The sequence below is a fragment of the Rhineura floridana genome, chromosome 22, assembly GCF_030035675.1.
Source record: "Rhineura floridana isolate rRhiFlo1 chromosome 22, rRhiFlo1.hap2, whole genome shotgun sequence".
NCBI lineage: Eukaryota > Metazoa > Chordata > Lepidosauria > Squamata > Rhineuridae > Rhineura > Rhineura floridana.
Window position 1 is genome coordinate 10,499,836 of NC_084501.1, and position 25,475 is coordinate 10,525,310.

General features: G+C 48.1%; 1 protein-coding gene across 5 annotated transcripts in view; it reads left to right on the forward strand.

Moving 5' to 3' along the window:
- PLCB3 (phospholipase C beta 3) overlaps positions 1–25,475 on the forward strand; it is a 115,875-nt gene that overhangs the window by 55,752 nt on the left and 34,648 nt on the right. For 2 of the 5 annotated variants that reach the window (XM_061606201.1, XM_061606205.1), the window contains 14 exons: positions 1,355–1,509; positions 1,949–2,110; positions 2,859–2,958; positions 4,805–4,909; positions 7,001–7,092; positions 8,161–8,299; positions 10,861–10,896; positions 11,627–11,810; positions 13,311–13,425; positions 14,647–14,723; positions 15,143–15,232; positions 16,545–16,602; positions 20,403–20,489; positions 23,583–25,079. In XM_061606201.1, coding sequence (XP_061462185.1) covers positions 1,355–1,509; positions 1,949–2,110; positions 2,859–2,958; positions 4,805–4,909; positions 7,001–7,092; positions 8,161–8,299; positions 10,861–10,896; positions 11,627–11,810; positions 13,311–13,425; positions 14,647–14,723; positions 15,143–15,232; positions 16,545–16,602; positions 20,403–20,489; positions 23,583–23,747 — 1,565 coding nt within the window. In that variant the 3' untranslated portion in view covers positions 23,748–25,079. Of the gene's footprint in view, positions 1–1,354; positions 1,510–1,948; positions 2,111–2,858; positions 2,959–4,804; positions 4,910–7,000; positions 7,093–8,160; positions 8,300–10,860; positions 10,897–11,626; positions 11,811–13,310; positions 13,426–14,646; positions 14,724–15,142; positions 15,233–16,544; positions 16,603–20,402; positions 20,490–23,582; positions 25,080–25,475 lie in introns of those variants that run through there. The other 3 variants (XM_061606203.1, XM_061606204.1, XM_061606202.1) reach the window with 2 other exon arrangements.

A 25,475-nucleotide genomic window follows, 5' to 3' on the forward strand; every position in this document is an offset into this window, starting at 1 on the left:
CTTAACAACGAGGACTAGAAACGTACTTCTCTGTAAGGCATTTATATGCCACTTCATCATTGGCACTTCTAAGCGGTGTAGATAAAAAACAACAACCCCATACAGAGAACGAAACAATAAAAGTTCATTATAAAACCCAACAGAAGCCAAAGCAAAGATGGGGAAAAACCTGCATAGTCTGAGCATTGAAACTTGGTATAGTACCGGGTGCAATATTGCCTTCTTGGAAAAAGATCACTCATAACTTGTGATCCCTGCAGGGAATTGAAAGTCCAGATGTTTTTACGTTACGTGGTGGAAATTTATTGTATATGCTAACAGTGTGAACCTTCCCCAGCAGCAGCCTGCGGTATCATAGTAATTTGGCATGCATGAAAAATATGCGATATAAATTACTTCTGATAATATACCTATGGGACAAAACTGTATGCATATAATTGGTTTTGGCTCTCCCCTTGTTTTGCTTTGGGGCTTTTGGATTTTGTTGTGTTGGTTTTTTATTTGCTACTTTTGTTTATGTGTGTAAAACCCAACAAAAAATATTTTTAAGAATGTCTGCTGGATATAAGCAAGTCTCTGTCCTGCACCTGTTATTCAGCAAGGAGGGTGCCTGTCTCATCTCAGTTGGGAGGGAGTAGAGTTGTGAAGGCCTGGGGGGTGGAAACAGAAAAATGAGGGGAAACAGGGTTTCTCCCTTTTTTTTTTCACCCTGGGGAAAGAAGAGAGTTAAAAAAAAATTGTTTCTCCCCTCCCAAATTTTCCATTTTTTCCCCTGGGCCTTCACATCACTAAGAGGGAGTTCCACAGGCTTGGGCCCACAACACTGAATGCGCAGCTTTCATATTTAAAAAAGGAACGTCACTTCTATCCTCGGGGGTTTCTTTTTCTTTTTTTCTTTTGGCAGTCCCAGGCAGATAGCAAAAGCAAAAGAAGCTTGTTAAGCTCCTGGTGGGTTGCCAAACATGGCTGGTGGGCTGCTTTTTGGCTTATGTTGGACAGAAGCGGTGCAGACCTATGGTAGATTCCTTAGCTTTCTCCCTACCGCATTTAAAAAGGGAGGAATCTAACTGCAGGCTGTTTGCTTTTATATATATATATATATGTCATGCGGGGATGGGGAACCTGTGGTCCTCCAGATGTCGCTGGTCTCCAGCTCCTATCAGGCCTGGGCCAGTGTGGCCAGTGGTCAAGGATGATAGGAGATGCAGGCCAACCACATTCCGCATCCCCGTTTTAGAGTTTCTGTGCTGTGCAAGGATGGAGGTTGTAGGAGGCAGGGGAGGAGGGAGAAAAGTCTGTTGCTCGTTCTCACTTTGTATGATCTGCCAACATTTGTGTATCTCTGTTTGCCTAGACTTGCCAATGCAGCTGAATCTGGGCATCTTTGAGTACAACCGCCGGAGTGGATACCTGCTCAAACCAGAGTTTATGCGGCGCCAGGACAAGCTCTTCGACCCCTTCACCGAAGACATTATTGACGGCATCGTGGCCAATACCATCAAAGTGAAGGTTCGGAGGGCGGCAGTCTTGGGCTGTCACAGGGACGGGAACCTGTGGAGAAGGGCTGTAGCTCAGTGGTGGAGCACCTGCTTTGCATGTAGAAGGTCCCAGGTTCAATCCCCGGAACCTCCAGTTGGGACTGGGAGGGATTCCTGCCTGAAACCCTGCAGAGCTGCTGCCAGTCAGTGTAGACAATACTGAGCAAGATGGACCAATGGCCTGACTCAGTATAAGGCAGCTAGATGTTGCTGGACTTGCAACTCCCATCAACTTCAGCAGCATGGCCATCAGTCAGGCATGTTGGGAGTTGTGATCCAGCAACATCTGGAGTGCCACAGGTTCCTCGCCCCTGGGCTGTTGCTGTGACAACAGACACAGCAGAACATCACACATCTCGCACTATACAGAAAAAACACCCCTTGATGTCATCTCTTCTGTATATCCCCAGATAATCTCGGGGCAATTCCTTTCAGACAAGCGGGTGGGCATCTACGTTGAAGTGGACATGTTTGGGCTGCCCGTGGACACAAAGCGCAAATTCCGGACGCGGACGTCGCAAGGGAATTCTTTCAATCCAGTGTGGGATGAAGACGCTTTTGTGTTCCACAAGGTGAGCCTCTGTGAATGGTGGGGAAGGCCGTAGCCCAGCAGTAGAGCATCAGATTTGCATAGTCCCAGGTTCAATTGCCCCTGGCAATCTTCAGCTGTGGCTCCAGCAGTACAGCTGTGGAGGTCTTCAAGTAGAGGTTTGTTCAGCCATCCCCATTGGGGGTGCTTTGGCTCTGGAATTCCTACATCGGCTGCCCAGTTGTTGTTGACCTGTGACAGGACCTTTTCAGTGGTGGCTCTCTGTTTGTGGAATGCCCTCCCCTCATGACTGATTTTCAGGAGGAATTTAGAAACATTCCTGTTTACCCAGGCATTTGATGGCTGAATGAGACTGTTTCCAGCAACCCACAGATCACAGGATGGAGGAGTGTTTTTATCTATAATTATCTTTAGATTGCTTTTTTGCTCATGTTGTTAAAATATTGTGGTGTTGTGTTGGGAGGAAGGGCAGGATATACATTCAATAAATAATAATAATTAGATAATATTAATGGAGCCAGGGTTCAGACTAGATCAGTGTTCTTCAACCTTGGGGCCCCAGATGTTGTCCGACTACAACTCCCACCAACCCCAGCCAGCTTAGCCAATAGCCAAGGATGATGGGAGTTGTAGTCCAAGAACATCTGGGGACTCAAGGTTGAAGAACAGTGGACTTAGATGACCTCCAAGGTCCACTCCAATTCTGATTCTGAAAATCTCCGTCTTTGTCTTCCCGTTAACAAATACACCTGTCTTCTCTGTCCCCTCAGGTGGTGCTTCCTACGTTGGCCTCACTGCGTATAGCTGTTTTTGAAGAGGGGGGCAAATTCGTTGGCCATCGGATATTGCCTGTCTCTGCCATCCGTTCAGGTAAGCCAGCCCCCTTCATCTCCCCATGCCATCCCACAAACACACCCCAGTCCAGGCTGCTCTGTTGAATTGCCTGCACATGGTCTGCTCTGTCTAGGGATGCGGGGAGGAGTTCACAGAAAAAAGTTTGCCCATGCCTAACCTCGAGCCTGCTTTGACAGAAGGCTGAAGTATTTATCCTTAGCGGGCCTGTTTTATTAATTACACATTTACTTTAAACAGCAGGGCCAAAAGGCCATGAAGTGCAAACAATGGATCACTGACGTTTGTGTGGAGAGCCAAACGTATGCAAGATAAGAAGGGCAATCATGACAATACCGCATTTTTAGCTCTGCTATGCTGATGTATCGCTGGAAATGTGGTTCTTATCTTATACAAATTTGTGGTTTGCCTGGAAATATCTGAGACCCGCATTTAATGGCCTTCTGGCTTTGCTGTTTACTAAATCTTTCCCCTCTCTGTACCTCTGTGTGTCCGTATCCTGTGTAATTTCCCAGATGAGGGATAAGGGTCATAAATTTAGGAAGCTGCCTTATACCAGGTCCACTTATTTGACTGTTTAATCCAGTGCAGTTCTCCGCTCTGACTGGCAGGAGCTCCCTAGAGTCTTGGGCAGAGAGGGCTGTTTGCCACCACTTGCTGCCGGGTCCTTTTTAAGTGGAGATGCCGGGGCTTGAAACTGGGACCTTTTGCATGCCAATGAACTACAATCCTTCCCCCCTAAAATATGCCAACTCCAGCTGAGTGAAAAGGCACTGGGATGACTGACCAGTACTTGAACCCATGAAGCTGCCATATTCCAGAGTCTTAAAACAGCTTCTCTGCTTGAAATCACTGAAGTCAGGGATGGCGAACCTATAGCCCTCTAAGACGTTGTTAGGCAACAGCCCCCACCCAACCTCATCATTGGCTGAGGCTGTCATTGGCTGAGGCTGATGGGAGTTGGAAGCCCCAACTGCACATTTAAAGCCATGGCTTCCCCCAAAGAATCCTGGGAACTGCCATTTGTGAAGGATGCTGTTAGGAGACCCTTTATTTCCTTCACAGAGTTTCAGTTCCCCAGAGCAGGTAAATAATCCATCCCTCTTCCTTCCTTCCAACCCTGAGAGTTGGATCTTTGTGAGGGGAATATGGGTCTCCTCACGACATGCAGCACAGATGAGACTTTCCAGGATTCTTTGGGGGAAGCCATGACTATTTAAAGTGGTATTATACTGTTTTAAACCTATGGTGCTATTTATTTATTTTTTTACTTGCTGCATTTATATCCCACCTTTTCCTCCAAGGAGCTCAAGGTGGCATACGTGGTTCTCCCCCTCCTCATTTTATCCTCACAACAACCCTGTGAGGTAGGTCAGGCAGAGACCATGACTGGCCCGAGGTCACCCAGTGAGCTCCCTGGCTGCTTGAGGATTCAAACTCTGGTCTCCCAAGTTACAGTCCAACACAGTCCAACACCTTAACCATTATACCACACTGGCTGTCATATGTGTGTGTGTGTATGTATATATATAATTTATTTGTTTATTACATTTATACCTCACCTTTCTTTTCATGATAGAAACCCAAGGCGGCTTACATATGGTTCCCAGGCGGTCTCCCATCCAGGCACTCACCAGACCTGACCCTGCTTAGCTTCAGCAGGGAGCTGGCCTCATGTGCCTTTAGACCATAGCCTGGGACCGTAGGGCCTTCTGCATACAAAGAAGGTGCTCTACCAATGAGCTAGGGTCCCTTTCCCCTAATTACAATTCCCTCACCATTTTTAGAGTATCAGCCTTTGCCTTCTGCCCCTGGATTTCCACCCCTGTATTCTTAATTGGTGTTCTGTGTTTTTGCCCGACAGGGTACCACTACATTTGCCTGCGCAGTGAGAGTGACCAGCCTCTCTGTCTCCCAGCTTTGCTGGTCTACACTGAGGCCTACGACTATATCCCAGATGATCACCAAAGTAAGTGAACTCTTGGATCGGGAAGGGGAACATAGGAAGCTGTCTTCATCCTGAGTCAGACCATCTAGCTCAGTTTTGTCTACACTGACTGGCAGCAGCTGTCCAGGATTTCACACAGGATTCTGTCCTTGCCCTGCCTAGAGATGCCACTGGGTATTGAGGCTGGGACCTTCTGCATGCAAAACAGATCCTCTGCCAATGAGCTGGCCATACTACCCTGAACACGCCCAATCTTGTCTGATCTCAGAAGCTAAGCAGGGTCAGGCCTGGTTACTGCTTGGATGGGAGACCGCTTGGGAATACTGGGTGCTGTAGGCTTAGAGGACGGCAATGGGAAGCCACCTCTAAATATCTCTTACCATGAAAACCCTATAAATATATCCAAAAAAGATTCATAGGGTCGTCATAAGTCCTAATCGAGTTGAAGGCATATAAAAACAACCACTGAGCTATGGCCCTTCTACCACTGAGTTCCCTTTTCTGGGAGGGTGGAGATCAGCCTTGCCTTCCCTTCCCTCCCCTGCGTACCTAGGGATTGTTGGACTTCAACGCCCCACCATCCCTAACTATTGGCCATGCCAGCTGAGGATGATGGGGGTTTCAGTAGGAGTTCAATAACTCCTGGACACGAGTTTGGAGGAAGGTTGGTGTAGATGGAATAAGAAGGAGCCATGGTTGGAGCAGAGTTCCCATGTCCTGCTTCCCACAGTGACCAATCAGATGCTTCCTGGGTGGCTGCAAGCAGGGCCCAAAACGCCGCAGCCCACCTTCTCACCATACAGCTCGTATCCAGAGGTACACTACCTCTGGACATTTATTTATGTATGTGTTGCATCTCTATCCCACCTTTCCTCCAAGAAGCTCAAGGCAGTGTGCACACATGGTTCTCCCCCTCCCTGTTTCATCCTCGCAACAACCCTGCAAGGTAGATGACGTTGACGAGACAGTGACTGGCTCGGCGAGCTTAATGGGCGAGCGGGGATTTGAACACTGCTGTCCCAGGTCCCAGTCCAACGCTCTAAACTGCTAGACCACCAATGGCTTCCTTTACAAATATTATGGCTAATGGCTGTGTGTAGACCCCCTACTCCATGAATTTCCCGCGGTTTCCTGGAGGGAGATGCGTGGGGAGGGGAATCCCCAATTCTTTGAGTGGATCTGCAGGAATACCAGGAGAACTAAGAGGGTGAGAGGCGGTAAAGCCTACAGGGAGGGCAAATGGGCAGGAGCATTGGGTCGCTTCACATGTTACATGGCAGCAAGCAAATGTTGGCAGACAGCAGCTACAGCCAACTCTAGTGCTTTCATCTTGCTTGCCAGGGCGTGGGGACTTGTGGCCCTTCCAGATGCCACAGATGCTGGATGGTGGAATCCAGCAATGTCTAGAGTAGACGTGGGGAACCTTTGGCCCTCCAGATGTTGCTGAACTACAGCTCCCATCATCCCTGGCCACTGACCATGCTTGCTGGGGCTGATGGGAGTTGTAGTTCAGCAACACCTGGAGGGCCAAAGGTTCCTCACTCATGGTCTAGAGGGCCGTGGCTTTCTCACCCCTATTGTATACAGTACACTTAGGACTGTTGCTTGAGTAAAAAAAGTGTTTTGAGTCCAGCTGAGATGCAGGGTCATTCACACAATTGGCAACTGCATGAATACTGGTTGTTTTTTTTTTTAAGTAAATTGCAGGTATGAAAGTCCCCAGTCTCAGTTGCGCTCCTGTTCCTGCTTTTTTTTTTTGTGCATTGGGACAGGGAATTCACACTAGTCAACGGGAGCTTCTTCCTACCAATGCAAGTGGCAGCTCCCGGGGGGGGGGGCAATCCACATTGGGGTTGCGAAGGGCTAAGAGTTCCCTGGAAAGAGGGACTGACTGTTAAACCACTGCAGGAATTGTAGCTCTGTGAGGGGGAATAGGGGTTTCCTAACAACTTTCAGCACTCTTAAAAAAAAACTACAGTTCCCAGGGTGCTTTTGGGGAAAGCCACAACTGCTTAGAGTGATATAACCCTTACCCCACACACATGTGCACACACTCACAGGAGAACAGGCTACTTCATGCATTAAACTTAATGGATCTTCTTCTTTCCTCAGATTATGCAGAGGCTCTGATCAACCCCATTAAACATGTCAGCTTAATGGACCAACGGGCAAAACAGCTTGCGGCACTGATAGGAGAGAGTGAGGTGAGAACAACCATGCCATTGGAATGGAAGGTGGTTAGGGTGTGCTTGAGGATTGCTTTTTTAATCACCTGATCCACACCTCCCCAGATGGAACGTGTGCATTGCTATGTACTCACCGCACATTCAACACACAGCTTCCCCCCACCCACCCCCAATAACCTTGGGGACTGTAGTTTACCATCACAGAGCTACAATTCCCAGCACCCTTGACAAACTACAGTTCCCTGGATTCTTTGTGGGAAACCATGTGCTTTAAGTGTATGTTGAGTACGCTGCCTGGATCACATTTACCATTCAGATTTCATTCTTCTCTGAATTTTGCCATGCAGTTCTTGACTTGAATAACACGTATCAAAATACGTATTCATAAAGGCGTAATGTATGGTGAAAATGTTGAGGGTTGTGTATCTTGTGATAAAATAGGTTCAAGTCAAAGTTTATTTTGCATTATTCAAAAATGCAAAGAGAGTTAGGTTAGATGTAAAACATGTTCAAAAATACAGATTTATTTTCATGAGGTACAATCATGTTTGTTTTTAAATGGATTGTAATAATTGTGTTTTTTAAATTGCTGTCATCCACCCTTCACCACAAAGTCTCAGAGTGGGTAAGGACTCAAATAAGGTGGATTTAAAAATATATATAAGCACAGATTAATGCAGACACCAGACACAGAAACATAGGAAGCTGCCTTGCACAGAGTCAGATCATTGGTCCATCCAGCTCAATACTGTCTACACTGGCTGGCAGCAGGATTCAGTCTGCGGTTTCTCTCAGCTGTACCTAGATATGCCGGGGGATTGAGCCTGGGCCCTCCTGCATGCCAAGCAGGTGCTCTGCCACTGAGCTACGGCCCTTCCATTAAGGAAATTAAGGAACAGATTTATGAATGAACGTGTGTGAAACTGACAAACGGGAAACAAGGCTCATCCTCCTGCCCTTTAGGAAGGGGGCGCAGGAAGGAACCTGCGGTGATACAGGCGGGCACTTTCGTCAGGAAAGCCAACAGGTGTGGTGGGTCTGGGCTCTCTCTTTTTTCCAGCTTAACCCCCTCCCCACCCTTGCCAGCAGGAGAACGCAGAGAAGCCAAGGGAGATGCTGTCGAGAAGCTCTTCTGGTGTGTCTGCTGGCCCCACTGAAGAGGTGCACAAGCCCTCGACCCCCCTGCTCCCCTCAACCCGGAGCCCCAGTGTGATCCCCAGTCAAGGTAAGGTCTACAGCAGACATGGGGGACATCAGGCCTGGGGGAGGAATGCGCCCCTCCCTGCTTCTCTGTTTGGTCCGTGGAACTTTCCCCAGGCCACATCCCTCACTGTCCCTTCCTTGCACCCTCCTGGAGTGTTTTTGCCTGGCTGGGATGTGTCCTTGAACTCTGATCATGCCTCTTCCTTTCCTGGATGGAGGGCAAAGAGGGGCTTGTGTGAATGTGTGCGCGTAGAAACTAGCTACTGTACAAAGGTAATATTTACGTTTGTTGCTCCGCCTGCTTTTACCTCTGGCCCCGCCCACTGCTGGCATGCGGCCCACAGAAGGTTGCCCCGAAGGGAGGGATGCGGCCCTTGGGGCTGCAAAAAAGTTCCCCTCCCCTGGTCTCGAGGAGGACCAACACAATCCTTATGGAAAAGGTTTTGGGGGAGGTACGCCCGCTGAGTTTTGGTAGTTTGCTGCTCCAGGTGGAAATTTGGAGCTGACTTCCCCAACCAGCCACCTCTGTAATGTGAGACATCAGAAGTCTCAGATTTGCCTCCACCACCATCTCCATTGTGGCTTCCTGAACACCAAAGGAATCTCTTCCATGCTCCTGGTGCTCAGACATGACCCATTCCCACGACCCTGCCACCCATCCCTTATTCGAAAGCTCACTTACGTTTTGCCTGTCTAATCTAACATTGTCTGCTCAGACTGGCAGCAGCTCTCCGGGGTCTCAAAAGGCCTTTTCCAATGCCTGCTGCCTGGTCCTTTTTAAACTGGAGGCTCAAACTGGAGGGCTCTTCTGCATGCAAAGCAGGTGCTCTACCGCGAAGCGATGGGCCCTTTGGTTTGTTTCCTCCCTTACCTTTTTTCAGGCTGCCCTTGTGCTCCTTGTAAACTGCTGAATTTTTGGTTTGCTTTGTTTAAAAAAAAAAACCATAGGAACTGTAGTTTATTAAGGGCGCTGGGAATTGTAGCTCAGTGATGGTAAACTACAGTTCCCAGGATTCTGATGGGTTGAAGCTGATGAGAATCAGGTGGGATGAAAAAGAAATCCTCAAGCGCACAATTAAAAAAAAAATTGCCACAGTGCACCCACCCACCCACAGCCCAATAGCAACAAATCTGCTTTTACCCTTTTACCCTGCCTCCCCCTGCAAAAAAAAACATTGGAGACAAATCCCCAGAGCTGTGCTGGGAAGATCTCTCTGCTGCGGTGGCCTGGTGACTATCAGCTTATGGTAATGCAAAGGAGGGCTTGATCACCGGTGTTGTGAAATGCTCTCCCTGCTGAAATGCGAAAGGTCCTCATCACTATTGGCATTCCGCCGGCTCTTAACGACATGCCTCTTTAGGCAAACATTCTCCTGGCTTGAACCTCCTGTTTTTAATAGTTTTAATTGTTGTTTTAATGGGCTTGTTTATTGTACATCTTAATTGTGGCTGTTTATTTTAATGCTTTCATGGAATTGCTTTATTGTGCGTTTTAATTATGAGTGGCTGTATTTTTTAATTATCTGTTTAATATTTGTAAATGTCTCAGAAGCCACGTTGGCTGGTAAGCAGTATATAATATTAATAACTGTCCATTTCCAAGAGCTGCCCATTATTATTATGTATAAAATTTATATCCCACTGTTCCTCCCAAAGCAGCCTCCTTAGCAATAGACTAGTCCTTGTTGCACAACTGGATGGTGGCGGTTTTTTTATGGTGGTGGTGGTGGCTGGTGCCCATTGGGACAGGTGGGGCGGAAGGCAGGGAGCCCAAACAGTAGGTGGAGCCAGAGCCAATGACAGGCTGAGTCAACTAATTCTAATTTTGCCCCCATCCTCCTCCTCCTCCTCCTTGCTGAGTTCTACAATAGGCAACGAGGAGGGGGGAAGTTGAAGCTAGGGCCACCCTGCTGAACTGGTTGTTGTAAGTAAGAAGGCAGACAGGTCAGGTGGGGGGCTGGCTGAGGGCAGAGTGGAGTTGGTGGGGCAGTGACCCATCTGCCCTAATGGACCAGCCTCCACCAGCAGGGATGTAGTTGTCCAGAGTCTCGGGGTATGTGTGTCTTCCTTTTTTGGGAGCAGGGTCCCTATATCTCCAGCATCCTATGTGCCAATCAGCATGAAAGGGGAGTGTGTTGGCCACTGAGAAGAGTCTTCTAACATGCTTCCTTGTGCTGTTTGGAGCCAATCAGAACGAAAGTAAGGGAGTCAGCCTTTGAGAAGACTGTTCTCAATAGCTAACACTCTCCTCTTTTGTGCTTCTTGGTTCCTGTTGTTGTGTGAGAAGGCATTAACAAGGATCTCATTCTCAACCCAGCAACAAAAAGGGTGGGGGAGGGGGTGTGGCTGTGACTATCATGAAGGGACCCTGCACTTCTGAATTTGCCATTACACTACTGTCTGCCAGTGGGGTATTGCTGCTACAAATCATATGCCTAGAATAGAGTTTTCTGGGAATGTGCTCCCCGACCTCCCCCACCCTTCCCTGGACCCCCATCTTACAAATGAGCTTTTAGAAAGGTGTGCTCAGGTCCCCCTTCCTTGTTTTAATGTCTCTTTCATTCTTTCCCCTCAACCCTGCAGTGCAAAGGGACGATCTGATTGCCAGCGTCCTGGCAGGTAAGGGGACAGTTTTGTGCCAACACCATTACCGCTATGGATGCGGAGATTGGGAGTGAAGATCCTGTAGATCAGATTTCGGAAAACTGTGGCCTGCAGGCAACCTGTGGCCCACAAGCTTCTTTCAGGGTGGTCTGTGAAAAAGTTGTGGTGCAATCTGTATTTTGTATTTTTGGCCCCTGCACTTGATGTTATTTCTTCTGGTGACGAAGCAAGGCAGTTTTGACCAGGCAGGGCTGAATTGCAAGACCCTGGTTTAGGATCTGAGTTTTTCATAATACGCTGCTGATTTTGACAATGAAGAAGAAAATGCTATTAAAATGTAAGACATGAATGTTCTTGATTTGTAGAACACATTTTTTCTATTAAATGGTCTGCCAAAAGCCTCGTCGATTTCCAAGGGGTCCGTTGGGGAAAAACATTACAAATGCCGCTCCAAATGATAACAAGTCCCACTTTCGGGCACACATCACTTGTGTTGGTTCCATGTGATGCTGTCGTGGAAGTGCAGAATTCTGTGCCCTGAGAACCTCTCGCTGTCCTTGTGCTAATGTTTTTTGTTTTCTCTTGAGTTCCTATTCTTCATGACTGCAAAGAGAAACCTGAAAACATGCAGGCAGGGTTTGGTGAAATCTATCTTGCTTTGCGAGTGCTCCCATGAGATCTTGTGGCCAGATGGGGTTAACATTGTTCTGTCAACCATGGCGCACTCTTTTTTTTAATCTTCCAGAGGTGGCTCCGCAGTCTCTGGAGGAGCTTCGGCAGCACAAGGCCTATGTGAAACTGCTGAAGAAACAGTACCGGGAGTTGAAGGAGCTTCGGCGGAAACACATGAAGAAGATCTGCAGCCTGAACAAGAAGCAGAATGTCCAGCTTTCCCAGGTGGAAAGGAGACGGCTGCGCAGCCAGGAAGGGTGAGGGACTGGTTTGGGTGCATGCAAGATTGCCCCAACAGGTGCATACTACGGGTGCACAGAAACACAAGGTTCTCCAGCACTGAGAGCAGGTGTGGGGGGACCTTTGGCCCTTGAGATGTGGCTGAACTACAACTCCCACAAGCCACAGCAAGCGTGGCTAAGGATGATGGGAATTGGAGTTCAGCCACATCCCAAGGGCCAAACTGCAGCCTTTCCCGACCGGTGTGCCTCCAGATGTTGTTGGATCACAACTCCCATCAGCCTCAGCCATGCTGGCTGAGGCTGATGGGAGTTGTGGTCCAACAACATCTGGAGGCACACCGGTCGGGAAAGGCTGGGCCAAAGGTTCCCCGCGCCTGAGGTAGAGCCAGGAGGATCCCTGTCCATGTAGGAGAGTTGGGATTAGCAGAGCGCAGGTCAGTTTTTGGATGGCTTTAAAAGAGGAATAGACAAGTTCATGGAGGATAAGGCTATGTTCTCCCTCTACTATTTGAGGCAGCGTGCCTTGGAATGCCAGTTGCTGGGAATTAGAGGCAGGGAGCGGGCTGTTGCACTCAGGGCCTGCTGGCGGGCATCCCAGAAACATCTGGTTGGCTACTGTGAGACCTATAGCAAGAGTCATTGCTCAGTGGCAGAGCATTTGCTTTGCATGCAGAAGGTCCCAAGTTCAATCCCTGGGTAGGACTGGGAAAGACTCCCTGTCTGAAACAGTAGAGAGCTGCTGCCAGTCAGTGTCAACAGTACTGAGCTAGATGGACCAATGGCTTCCTGTGCTGCATTAGATGGGCCTTTGGCCTGATCCAGCAGGGCTCTTCTTACGTTCTTAAGCGGCGACTAAAGCAGGGCAGTGCATAACCTTAATAGTGGCAGAACCTAAAAGAGGCAGTCCAGCCTATTGGGTTTGGCTGCATTTCCTGGAGGCAGTAGAGGGTGATCTATTAAGGGCATGTGGAACACTGCCCCACCAACCTCTGACTGCCCTTAGCCAGCCTCCACATCTTGCTTAAAGCCAGTCCAGGGGTATCCCTGCCTGCCAGCTTCCTCTTCCTCAGTCTCAGTGTTGCCCTTGTAGAACTCAGCAGGGAGAAGAAAGGGAGATGAAGCTAGAATTAGTTGACTCTGCCTGTTATTGGCTCTGGCTCCGCTTGGGCTCCTTCCGCCCCACTAATCCCAGTGGGCACCAGCCGCCACTGAACCTACCGAAGAGGTAAGAGCTCCTGGGAGGAAGAAGCGGGCAGGGAGCGTTGCCACCCTGAACGCTGTTCCACCTACTCAGTACCCCCTTCAGGGTTGTGTGGAACGTTAGTCCTACTCAGAGTACACCCATTGGAACTTATCAAGGTGGCTGACTTAGGTCCATTAACTTAAATGGGCCTACTCAGAGCAGAACTTTGTTGATTTTTTTTTCCAACATGAGCTTGTACTGGGCAATCTTAAGTCATTTCCTCCCAACTTGCATCTTTTGATGTGCAACTCTTTTTTCTCCACCTCGTGTAGGTCTCAAAGTTCTTTGGAGCTGGATCTGCAGGAGTGGCAGATGCAAGGCCTGCTGCAGCTGCGGGAGGCTCAGCACCAGCTGGAGAGGGACTGCAAGCGAGACCACCTGCACCAGGTGTCTTACAAGGGGGCGGGGCTTCACATAGTATGTTCTAAGCCAGGGCAGGGGGACCTGTGGCTGTCAGATGCTGTTGTTGCCGTTGACTCCCGTCAGCCCAAGCCGGCATGGTTGGGGATGATGGAAGCTGATGGAAGACCTCAGGCCTGGATGCCAAATGTGGCCCTCCAGACCTTTCTGTCTGGCCCTTAGAACCAATTGTGCAATGAACTTGAGGTGTTTGAGTGGGTGGTACCGGATCTCCCAGCATTTGTTTGGGCCTTTTTCTTTTTTTTGAAGAACATGAAAAATGCTATGTTTCTAGTCTTCATGTCAGAATCTGAAAAAAAGACGTTGGTAGTTTCTCACTAAGAACCTTGGGCTGGTGATTCCTGTAACCTTTCTGTCTGGCCCTTGGAGCTGTCCCCAGGCCACACCCCTTCTACAAAGGCCACACTCCTCATTGGCCTGCTTCACATCCCGAGTGTTTTTTGCCTGGCCGGACTGTGTGCTTGAACTCTGATCATGCCTTTTGCTTGTCTGGGTGGAAGGTGGAAAGAGTGTACAGTAACTGGCCTCCTGTACAAGGGTCAAATTTTGCCCCTGGCCCTGTACTCCATTGGCATGTGGCCCCCGGAAGGAATATGGCCCTGAGGCTGAAAAAGGTTACTCACCCTGTGCTATAATACAACACAGCATCTGGAGGGTCAGACTGAATTGCGCAATGAAGTTGAGATGTCTGAGTGACAAATGCTAAGTTTCTAGTCCTCATGTCAACATCTGAAAAAGCTGAGAACCTTAGGCTGGTGATTCCTGTAATTAAATCCAAGAGGGCTGGGAAATGGAGCCGCCTCTTCAATCCCCCTTTGCTGGAAAGATCTAAACAAAGTTCTCCTGTTTTTGTAGTTGAAATGCCTGATGGCTGAGGCTCGGTTATCCAGGGCAGAGTTCCAGTATCCCACAAAACTCAGTTGTCAAGAGAGCCAGAAATGAACTGAGAAAACTGGGCCAATGCTTAATTTTGTAGATTAACAAATACTTAATTAAGCAATATTTGCTTAATTTTGCATAAGCTAATATTGGTAGCGGCCTTCTGGGTTTACTTCATATGGGGTTTTTTTAGACCAGAGGTGCGCTCAAACGTGTGTGTAGACAGGCATCAGACCCATTTTCACGGGATGTTAATTCCTGTTCCTGTGTGTCTCCCACCCCACCTCCTATCTCCTGTCCTTGCCTCAGGCCCAGCAGCGCTTGAGAGAGATCGCCCGGGATTGCCAGGCTGCCCAGCTGAAGAAGCTGAAAGAGACGGGCGAAAAGTGAGTATTGGCATAAGGCACAACAGAAGAGCCCAACAGCTTCTCTTGGGGACTCAGCTGCTATGTGTCATTTTACAAAGGATGCTGCCTTAAGACAGAGTCAGACCTAGGTCCACCTAGTTCTGTGTTGTGGGCAACTTGTGGCCTTCCAGAGGTCCCATCATCCCTGACCTTTGACCCTGCTGGCTGGGGCTGATGGGAAGTTGTCCAGCAGCGTCTGGTGGGCTGCAGGTTCCTCCTCTCTGGCCTTGCCTTGACTAGCACTGGCCCTCCAAGGTTCCTGGCAGGGAGTCTTTTCTCGGCTCCACAGGGAGATGCCTCTGGGGATGTAACCTGGGACCTTCTGCCTGCATACCGGGTGCTCCGTCACTGAGCCCGCGGCCCTTTCTTTCTTCCCCCACCTCACCCCACCTGCTTAGAGAGAAGAAGGAGCTTCAGAAAATCCTGGACCGGAAGCGGCACAACAGCATCACTGAAGCAAAATCCCAGGAGAAGAGCAAAAAGAATGTGTGAGTTGAGTTGTGCCTGTTTCAGCTTTTTCTTGCAGAGTTTCAGGGTTACCTCTGTAGAACTCAGCAGGGAGGAGGAGGATGGGAATACAACTAGAATTAAGAAGAGCCTGGCTGCTGGATCAGGACAAAGGGCCATCTGGTCCAGCATCCTGTTCTCACAGCGGCCAGCCAGATGCCCGTGGGAAGCCTGAAAGCAGGGCCTGCGCACAACAGCACTCTGCCCGCTTGTGATTCCCAGCAGCTGGTATTCAGAGGTGCACTGCCTCCGACAGTGGGGGTGTAGAATATGGATGTAGCTGGCTCTGCCTGTCATTGGCTCTGGCTCCACCCACAGTTGGTCTCTCTGCCTTCCACCCCACCAGCCACAACAAGCACCAGCCACCACTGTGCCCCACCCATATATCAGGCTTGGGAGGGATCCTATGATTTGCAGAATGTTTGGGTGGTGGTGGGGAACTTGCTGGGCCTCAAGAGTTAGGCCATTTTCCTGTTGGCAGCACGTCTGTTAATTAGTTGCTACTTGTTGATCATTGGATCCAGTCAGGAAAATACATGATTTATTTTGAATGTTTGCTTTGTCAATGTTATTTTTAACCGTCTTGTCAATGCAACTAGTCCATATTTTTATTATTTTTACTGTTAATGTGTCTCATCATTAATCATTCATTTGTTTATGCAAATATGCATGTATCGCATTGCTTTATGATATTCTCTGTTGCTGTAACTCCAATATTATCTTTGTTTTATCTGTCTAGACTTGTCAGTTCATTATCTCATAATACCATTAAGTTTTGTGCATCAATAAACCACTGTCGGTTATAAAGTTTTGGGTTTGTGATTCTGAGCCATGAATTGTGTTTTCCTCCCAGTTCCACTTTGTTGCTGCTGAGCAAAATGAACCAGAATTTGGCACTTTATGATTTGGCCCTGATTGGACCCACTGATTAACAATTAGTAGCAAATTAACAACATCTTTTCTTGCCAGGTAGATCCCAACCTAGAGAGATGGTGGGTTTGCCTTTTAACAGCTCTGGTCATACTTTGGTTTGCGACAAATCTCTTGTGTACTCTGGCTGTGTACTCATACATTTAAAGCACCCTCCAAAGAATCCTGGGGACTGTAGCTTGTGCTGGAAATTGTAGCTCTGTGAATGTCCCAGTTTTCCAGGGGGGGAGATGCTAAATGTATGGTGTGTGCACAGCCTGTGTGTGTGTTTGGGTGGGGGAAGGAGCAGGAGTGGATTGTTGTTTGGAAGTAAGGCGCTGCCTGCTTACCTTGAAAATGCTCTTTGTTCCCCCCCCCCTTTAGGGAACTGACGGAGATAAACAGGAGGCATATCACCGAGTCGGTGAACTCTATTCGCAGGGTGAGTGTCCATTCCATTCCACCATCTTGAATTAAACCCAGATAGTACCCTTCAAATAACCTACCCTTTGGAACTCCCTCCCAGCACATATCAGACAGGCATCGTCGCCGTTGTCTTTTTGGCGCCTGTTGAAGACTTTCCTTTTTCATGAAGCCCATATGCTCAGAGGCACATGTTACCAAATTCTTCCAAGCTACACAGGAAGTGGATTGGACTGTGAAAGACCAACCCAAATTGTGTTTGCTTTTTGACAAATTTGTAGGGCAGTCCAATATCTCAGAGAGGAGGTCAGGTCTCCTGCTCCCCTGGTGCATTCACTATAGCTGCCCAATTTCCCTGCTTTTTAAAGTTTGATAGAAATATCTGTGGGATATAGGTACGTTCTTAAACTGCAAGGTTTTTTGCCTATTAGTGAATTTCTCTGCTTTTTAATCCGGGAGGTAAGAAAGTGCAAGTTTGCTGAGAATGCATTGATCATTTGCATGCTTATTGAGTTCAGTGGGATTTACCCCCTGCAATCATGCTTAGGATAGGTGAAACTGACCACAGAAGATGGGGAGGGGAGGAGGCAGAGGAGGGAGGGTGGGGAGGGCAAAGGGGAGGAGGGGGGAGAAGGGCAGGTCTGATCATTTGCATGTTTATTTTCAGTGGGATTTACTCCAGTGCAATCACATAGAGGAGGGTACAGATTTGTTCTCTGTTGCCCCAGAGGGTAGGACTAGGTCTAATGGTTTTAAGTTGCAGGAGCGTAGATTCAGATCGGACATTAGAAGGAACTTCTTGACAGTAAGGGCAGTTCGGCAATGGAACCGACTGCCTAGGGAGGTGGTGGGATCCCCTTCGCTGGATGTCTTCAAGCAGAGGCTGGACAGCTATCTGCAGGAGATGCTCTAGCTGTGGATTTCCTGCTGTGAGCAGGGGGTTAGACTCGATGGCCTACAAGGCCCCTTCCAACTCTATGGTTCTATGATTCTATGCTTTTAGGATAGGTAAAACTGACTGGGGAGGGGGGAGGGAGGGAGGGAGAGCTGGAGTGGGCAGGGGAGGAGGAAGAAGGAAGAGAGGGGAGGGGAGGAGGAAGGGAGAAGAAAGGGGAAGGAAGGGAAAGGCAGGTCTGATCATTTGCATACTTATTGAGTTCAATGGGATTTACTCCTATGCATTCATGGTTATAATAGGTAAAACTGATCATGCGGGTGGAGGAGGGGGAGGGGGAAGGAGCAGATGGGGGGGAGGGGCAAAGGAAGGAGGAGGGGTGGGCAGGTTGGATCATATGCATGCTTATTGAGTTCAGTGGTATTTACTCCCGTGCAATCATGCTTAAGATAGGTAAAACTGACAATGAGGAGGGGGGAGGAGATTGGGTGGGTGGGCACCAGGCAGAGGGGAAGCCCCTTTCCTTTCCCAAAGGAAAACATTGTGAACAGTATCATTGCTTTTCAGTGCTTCCTCCACCTTCTTATTCTACAGCAGGCACATGTAGCCTCCCACCCAAATTTAAACCTGGCCACATTCACACCAGACTGTTATTTCACTTTAGGCAGTCATGGCTTTCCCCAAACAATCCTGGGAAGTGTAGTTAGTGAAGGGTGCTGAGAGTTGCTAGGAGATGCCCTGTTCCCCTCACAGAGCTTCAGTCAGAGTGGCTGACTGTTAAGCCACTCTGGCCACTGGACCTCTGTCAGTGCAATAGGAGTCTCCTCTCAGCACCCTTCACAAACTACACTTCCCAGGATTCTCTGAGGGAAGCCATGACTGTCTCACGTGAAATCAAAGTGTGGCCTGGGTGTGGCCCCCTGATTAGGCAAGCCCAGCAGCTGTGAGTCTGGCTTTTAGAACACTGACAGTTGGTTCTTACTGAGCATGCCCGACATGATTGAGTTCAAGCCAAAATTTCTTAAATTAATTAAACATCAGCCAGGCATTTTTTAAACTTTTAAACTGCAGAAGATGAAGGTCAGAGTATGAGGCAAGGTCAGTATCAGTATTACAGGTACTCTGTGAACATGGCTGATTTTTAATGAATTTCAACAGATTATGAGAACTCTGACAGAAAAAAAGTCCAAAAGGAGCCTGGGTTTTCTCTCTCTCTTTTTAGACTTTGAACTCTCAATTCTCTCTGACTGTTTTGTGTATCACCATGAAAATCGAGAGGGTTGTTAAGCAAGCGTTTCTGAGTTCAGGACTATAAGTTTTGTAAGGTTTTGTTTTCAAATGAGCTTATGGGAAGCATCAGAATGGGAAGGGGGGTATTTTCAATTTAACATTGCAGAATGTGAAAACTCCACGCTGGCTATAGTATACAGCCACTCTCGTGGCTGTATAATGATAATATTTCTATACCGCCCTCTCATAAAATGTCAAGGAAGTATACATCAACACAACCTCCCAGCAAAAAAATGAAAAACAGTACTGAACAATCGTTAACTCAAGAAAATGTTAGACAACTGCATAGGCCTGCTGGCACTTTTTTAAAAAAAGTCTTCAAGGGACACCTCAGAGTCAAAAGTGAGGATGCCTGCTGAATTTCTGCTGGAAGAGTGTTTCACAGGAAGAGTGGTTTTCTCCTGCTCTCCTGACACTAAAACTTGTGGCCATCCTATGAAGCTGAATGTTGGAAGATCCAGGATAGACAAAAGAAACTTCTTCTTCACAGAGTGCGTAGTTAAACTATGGAATTTGCTCCCACAAGAGACAACGATGGCCACCAACTTGGATGGCTTTAAAAGAGAATTAAGCAAATTCATGGAGGATAAGTCTATCATTGGCTACTAGCCAAGATGGCTATGCTCTGCCTGCACGGTCTGTGGCAATATGTTTCTGAATACCATTTGCTAGAAACCACAGGAGGAGAGGGTTACTGTTACGCTCAGGTCCTGCTTCTGGGCTTCCCATGGGCTTCCCATGGGCATCTGGATGGCTCTGTGAAAACAGGATGCTGGACTAGATGGGCCACTGGCCTGATCCAGCCGGCTGTTCTTATGCTACCCCATGGTCCTCCAGATTAGGGAACAGGGAGAAGTTCAGCTCACGTTTCGCACTTTCCAATACACTGCACAAACTGAAACACAGCCGTCTTTCAAAGTTCACGTTTCTCGACGCTTTGCGGTGCATCTCTCCAGCCAAGTAAATGTGTGTAAAAATGCATATACTAGGATCCGGTGTGCATAAAAATGCAATATATTAAGGGAATTGCTTTGCAGAAATGTGTGTATTAGGAGAAATTCACACTAAATTTCATGAGGATGTATTTTTTTTTTAAAAAATGCAAATTAATGTGGAGAACTGAATTTAAGATTGGAAAAAATGAGAAATGGAAAGAAATCAGAACTGAGAGATTTGCCCAACTCCAGATGTTACTGGGCTGCATCTCCCATCATTCCTGTCCATTGGCCACGCTTGCTGGGGTCTGACGGGAGTTGTAGTTCGGCAACATTTGGAGGGCCAAACATTCCCCACACCTGATTTAAGGTTTTCAAAGCCACCATTTTTTAAATTGAACCTGGAAACTGATCATAAGCCAAATAAGCTTGCACAAAAGTGGGCCGTCGTGCTAACTCCCAGACACACAATCTGGCCACTGCTTCCTGAACTAACTGAAATTTCTGGACTGTCTTCAAGGGCAGCCCTATGCCAAGTGCAGTGTAGCAGTCCAACCTGGAAGCTACAAAGGCACGAGTGATCCAAGGCTAGGTCTGATTTCTCCAGGAAAGGGTGTAGCTTGTGACTCGGAGAGAGTTAGTAAAAAAGGCCACATTAACGTCAATACTGCCTCACTGAGTCTGTTTTCTGTCCAAAAGCTTGAAGAAGCCCAGAAACGGCGCCAAGAGAAGCTACTGGCAGGGCACCAGGCGATACTCCAGCTCATTGAGGATGAAGAGCCACGGGTGAGTGCTGCAAAGGCTTCTGGGAATGCATGGCTTTTTGTTTTTCAAGTAGAACAGCAAGTAAAAGGTAGCTGTATTGACCCATTAGAAAAAAATCCAAAGTGTACATCAGAGAAGGGCTGGGAAGCGTCGGGCCCAGAGGGCAAATGTGGCCCTCCAGGCCTCTCTGTTTGGCCCTTGGAACTCTCGTCCCCAGGCAACACCCCTTCATTGGCTCAACTCCATGACCTCTTCAAGTCTTTTTGCCTGTGTACTTGAACAGCGATGTTGCTTGCTGGCCTGGATAGAGGTGTGTGTGCTTTTGTGTGTAAGAATGTTGTTTTGCCTGGCTGGAATGTAGAATGCTCTCCAAAAGATAAAGAGTTGCATCTGTTGCCCCACTCACTTTTTGCCTCTGTCCCCACCCACTCCGGCCCTGCGGCCCCCAGAAGGCTGCCCAGGAGGGAATGTAGCCCTTTGGTTGGTAAAGGTTCCCCATCCTTGTATTAGGACAATGGGTTGCATCCAGTGTTAGTCCTACGCATAGTAGACCTTTTGAAATTACTCAGTGTGACCAACTTAGGTCCATTAATTTCAGCGTCTCTACTCTGGAGTACAACTTAGTTGGATGTCAATATCTTATTAGGCCAAACAAAATGTCAGAAAATAGTGTGCAGGCTTTGGAGTTCTCCAGAACTCTTCATCAGGTTAGCTTATAAAAAAACACAGGAGATCTCATCGTCCAGATCTCACCTTTAGCCCAGGAGCAGTGAGGATGCTTCGGACTTGCTCACCCCCCATCTCTGAGGCTAAATGTGTGTGCCAGCATCCCCCCTTTCTTCCACCTGCACTCTATCCCCCAATCTCTCTCTCCAAGATGCTGCAACAGTTGAGGGTTTCCCCCCTCCCACTTGCCCAAATGCATGCATGCCTGCAGATGCTTGCAGGAGGGGCAGGTGTGTTTGTGTGTGTGTACGCCCTGATCTGTCTTCTGCTCCGCTCTGGTTCCCCAAGTGCACGCTAACCAAGTCATCAGTTCTGATGATCATCCCAAGGCCTAAGAGCACTAACCCGCCTCCTCAACCTATCCACCTTTTTGTCTTCACAATCTAACATCCCCACAACTACCACACTGCTGCTTTTTGATTATCGTTATTATCTTTAGAAAGCTCAGCAGGTTGGCTGAAGCTGGGGCCCACATACTGCAGCTGAAATGTATTTATTTAATTATTACTGCATGTATACCGCACCTTTCCTCCAAGTTGCTCAAGGTGGTGCACATGGTTCCCCCACCCTTCCATTTTATCCTTACACCAACCTTGTGAGATAGGTCAGGCTGAGAGATTGTGTCTGGCTCGAGGTCACCCAGTGGGCCTGATGGCTGGGTGGGGATTTGAACCTGGATCTTAGTCGAACACTGTAACCCACTAGTGTTGAGAGACAGGACTGTACATCTTCAGACTGTGGGTGCGGGAGAGTTATACCAATTTGATTGGACCTTTGCATTAAGAAAAGGAAGCAACACCTCCCTGTCTGCAGGGAGCTTTTAATGGAAAGGGATATTTGGAGATGTGCATTTGCCACGCACCATTTTTTTCAATTAACAGAGACTAAATTACAATTAGCATGGGTGGTGGTCACTAATTGTTTTGAGCTTACAAAGGGGGTCCCATACTCATAAAGGTTGGGACTGATGAAAGAGTTCTGTGGAACTCAAAAGACTGTATGCCATTTTGTGACTTTCTGGTTGTCCTAATAAAGGTATTGCCCCAATATGTGATTTGGGGTTTTTATTATGCTTGCTGGAGGAGCTAGGAATATGCCTTGTAGCGATGGCCGCCAACTTGGCTGGCTTTAAAAGAGGAGGAGACAAATTCATGACGGATAAGGCTGTCGACGGCTGCTAGCCACAATGGCTGTGTACTGCCCCCAGGGTGAGAGACAGTGTGCCTCTGAATGCCCATAGCTGGGAAATCATGTTCCGCCACTGGCATGTGGCCCCGGGAAAGTTGCTCAGAAGGAAATACTGTCTTTTCCCGTCACCCTCTCCTGGCAGTCGCTCAGCCGGAGGGCGCTTTGTAAGTTTGCAAACACCATCGTCAGCCTTAACACGCACGCAGCCTGCACAGAAAGGCTGTCAAACAAACAGTTCCATGCAGTGTTGCTTCCCTGCCAAGGCTTGCAGTCCGCTTAAGAGCATGACGAATGTGTCCACCCGCACCAGCCGATAGCTTGCATCCTCCTCTCTCTCTCTCTCTCTCGGTGTTTTAGACTCCAGATGTTCTGTGCTTAGATGTTTTAGGAATGGATGTTTAAGGAAGCGTTACGGAGTTTTTAGGCCTGGTTTTTGTCATGCCGTGCCATTGCGCTTGCTGATTGTTGCTTCTATTCTGTGAGCTCAAGTTTTACTGGCGATATGTTCTCTGCCCTTGCGAACATTCCCGTTGTTTTTTTTAGTTTTCAGTAATATACATGGGCTGCTGGGGGAAGATTAGGAAAATAGGAAGCTGCCTTATATCACTGGGCCATGCATCTCAGTGTTGTCTACGCTGACTGGCAGGAGCTGTCCAGGGTTTCAGGGAGGGGGCATTCCCAGCCCTCCCTGCAGGTGCCAGAGATGGAGCCTGGGACCTTCTGCATGCCAGGCTGATACTCTTAACCACTGAGCTGCAGCCCTTCCCCAACATAGGAAGCTGCTTTATACTGAGTCAGACCACTGGGTCATCTAGCTCAGTGTTGTCTATACTGACTGGCACCGGCTCTCCAAGGTTTCAGGCAGGAAGTCTCTCTCAACCCTACATGGAGATGCCACTGGGGATCGAACCTGGGACCTTCTGTGTGCAAAGCGGATACTCTTAACCACTGAGCTACAGACCTTCTGTGTGCAGGTTTAGCTGTCCACCTGCCAGATGGATGCCAGGCATAATGACCACCCTTCCATAGAGAGACCTGTGGTGCAAACGTCATTTTAGCCATTGCTGCTGTCTGTGTGTGCTTTGTAACATGTTAGACGTGGCTCTTAGCAGAGATCGGAGTATGTTCATTTTTCTCTCCATACCTCTCTCTCTTCTCTCCCTTCTCCGTTCTTCCGTTCCTCTAATGCCCCCTCCCCAGTTGGCATCCCAGCTGGAGCAGGAGTGTGAGCTGGAGGGCCTCTCTCTGCCCCAGGAGATCCGCCGCTACCTGCAGGAAGAGCTGGATGGGGGGGTCAGCAATGGCCACCCACCTGGGTCCGGCAATGGCCCCACCCCTCCTGAAGACGAGCTGACGGTCTTGTGAGACTTGGAGGATGTGCGGCGGTGGTGGCAACAGGCCTGATGCTCATGCATGCATGCGTGAGAGAGAGAGATGGGGAGCGTCTTCGGATCCTCTCCCACCATCCCGGGGCTCTTTGAACAGTGTGTAGCGGGCAGAGTCGATGGGGGGAAAAACACACTAAAGGCACTTCGCTTTTTTCTTTTTCTTCTTTAAAAAAAAAAAAAGAGCAAATGTTTTATTTTTTTAAACTAATTTTTTTAATTAATTTACTAACTGTAAGTTGTCTACTCCCAACTTCCCAGTTTGTTTTTTGGAGGCTGGAGAAAGACTTTTTTTCCGTGTGTGTATGTGGGGGGTGAGAATTCAAACATTGGACAATCCCCACCACCGCCAATGTGCATTTATTTATGCGCACCACCAGCCTGCCTGTGTCATGGAGATGGGCGGGGGGTACAACAGCTCTTGGTAACCTTTTTTGTTTCATTTTTTAAATGCACTATTTGGGGAGGGCGAGAACTCCCATGCTTCCTCTCCCCCCCTCAGTCCTTTCCCCACAGAGAGGAGAGAAACAAAGGGCTATTTTAAATATAAGATCCTCCTCTTAAAAAAGTTGAAACATATCTAAACTGTATATATATATTTAAAGCACATTCAACACATTTAAAACACGCAACCTTCCCTCAAAGAATCATGGGAACTAGTCTTTCTGCCTCACAATTCCTCTGCAATTCCCAGGATTCTTTGGGAGAAGCCATGTGCTTTATATGCACATTGAATATGTTTTTAATGTTATGGTGTGGATCTGCCCATAATATATGAGATAGAAAAACTTGTGGAAAAATGCCTCCACTCTCCTCCCACGGGGGTGTGTGTACACATCATACGTTTAAAATACATAATTCCCCCAAGAATCCTGGGAACTGTGGTTTGCTGAGGGTACTGGGAATTGTAGCTCTGTGAGGGATAAACTACAGTTCCCAGACTTCTTTGGGAGAGGTCACGTGGTTTAAATGGGTGTGAATTTTTTGGGGGGGTCTCTCTCTCCTCCCCCCTTTCCTTGCTACACGTTGGGATGAGTTTTTGGAAGCAACTGTGGATGGCAATTTACAAAGGAAATGTAACAAAAGGGCTCTTTAAAAAATAAATCTGGGAGGCAGGTCCTTCTCTGCTTTTTTGGGGGGGTTGAAGGGCATAGAGTGGGGGGGCACCTTCTGTTCTGCCAGTGTGGGGTTGTGACAGGGAGACAACCCCAAGTTCCCCACTTTCATCCCCCTCCCAATGAATATAATTTTGCCCCTCTTGCCTTAACTTTTTTTGTATGTAACATACGTAATAAACTTTTAATTCAGTTGCCTTTAGCTTGTTCCTTGGTTATGGCTCGGGAAGGAACAGGCAGGGTGATGGATAAGAGCATCTGAAACCTGCGACGGAGTGGATAGGCCCCCTTCCCTCTTCCCTCTCCGGATTAACCCCGCTCTGTTGCTGTGCGGCTTTAGTGTTACAGGAACTCTTGGCACGTATGCAATCCTTGTAAATGACCAAACGTTTCCCGGCTCAATTAGCTTTTCCCAAAACGATCTTTTGAAAACGGGAAGCTGCCTTTATGCAGAGTCCGGCCACTGGTTTCACTATACGCCCGTACCACCTGATTAGACTGGCAGCCCATCCCCAGGATCTCGGGCAAAGAGAGTTCTTCGCCGTCACCTGTGGCCTGAGTTTTTTAGCTTGGAGAATGACCCTTGGACCTTC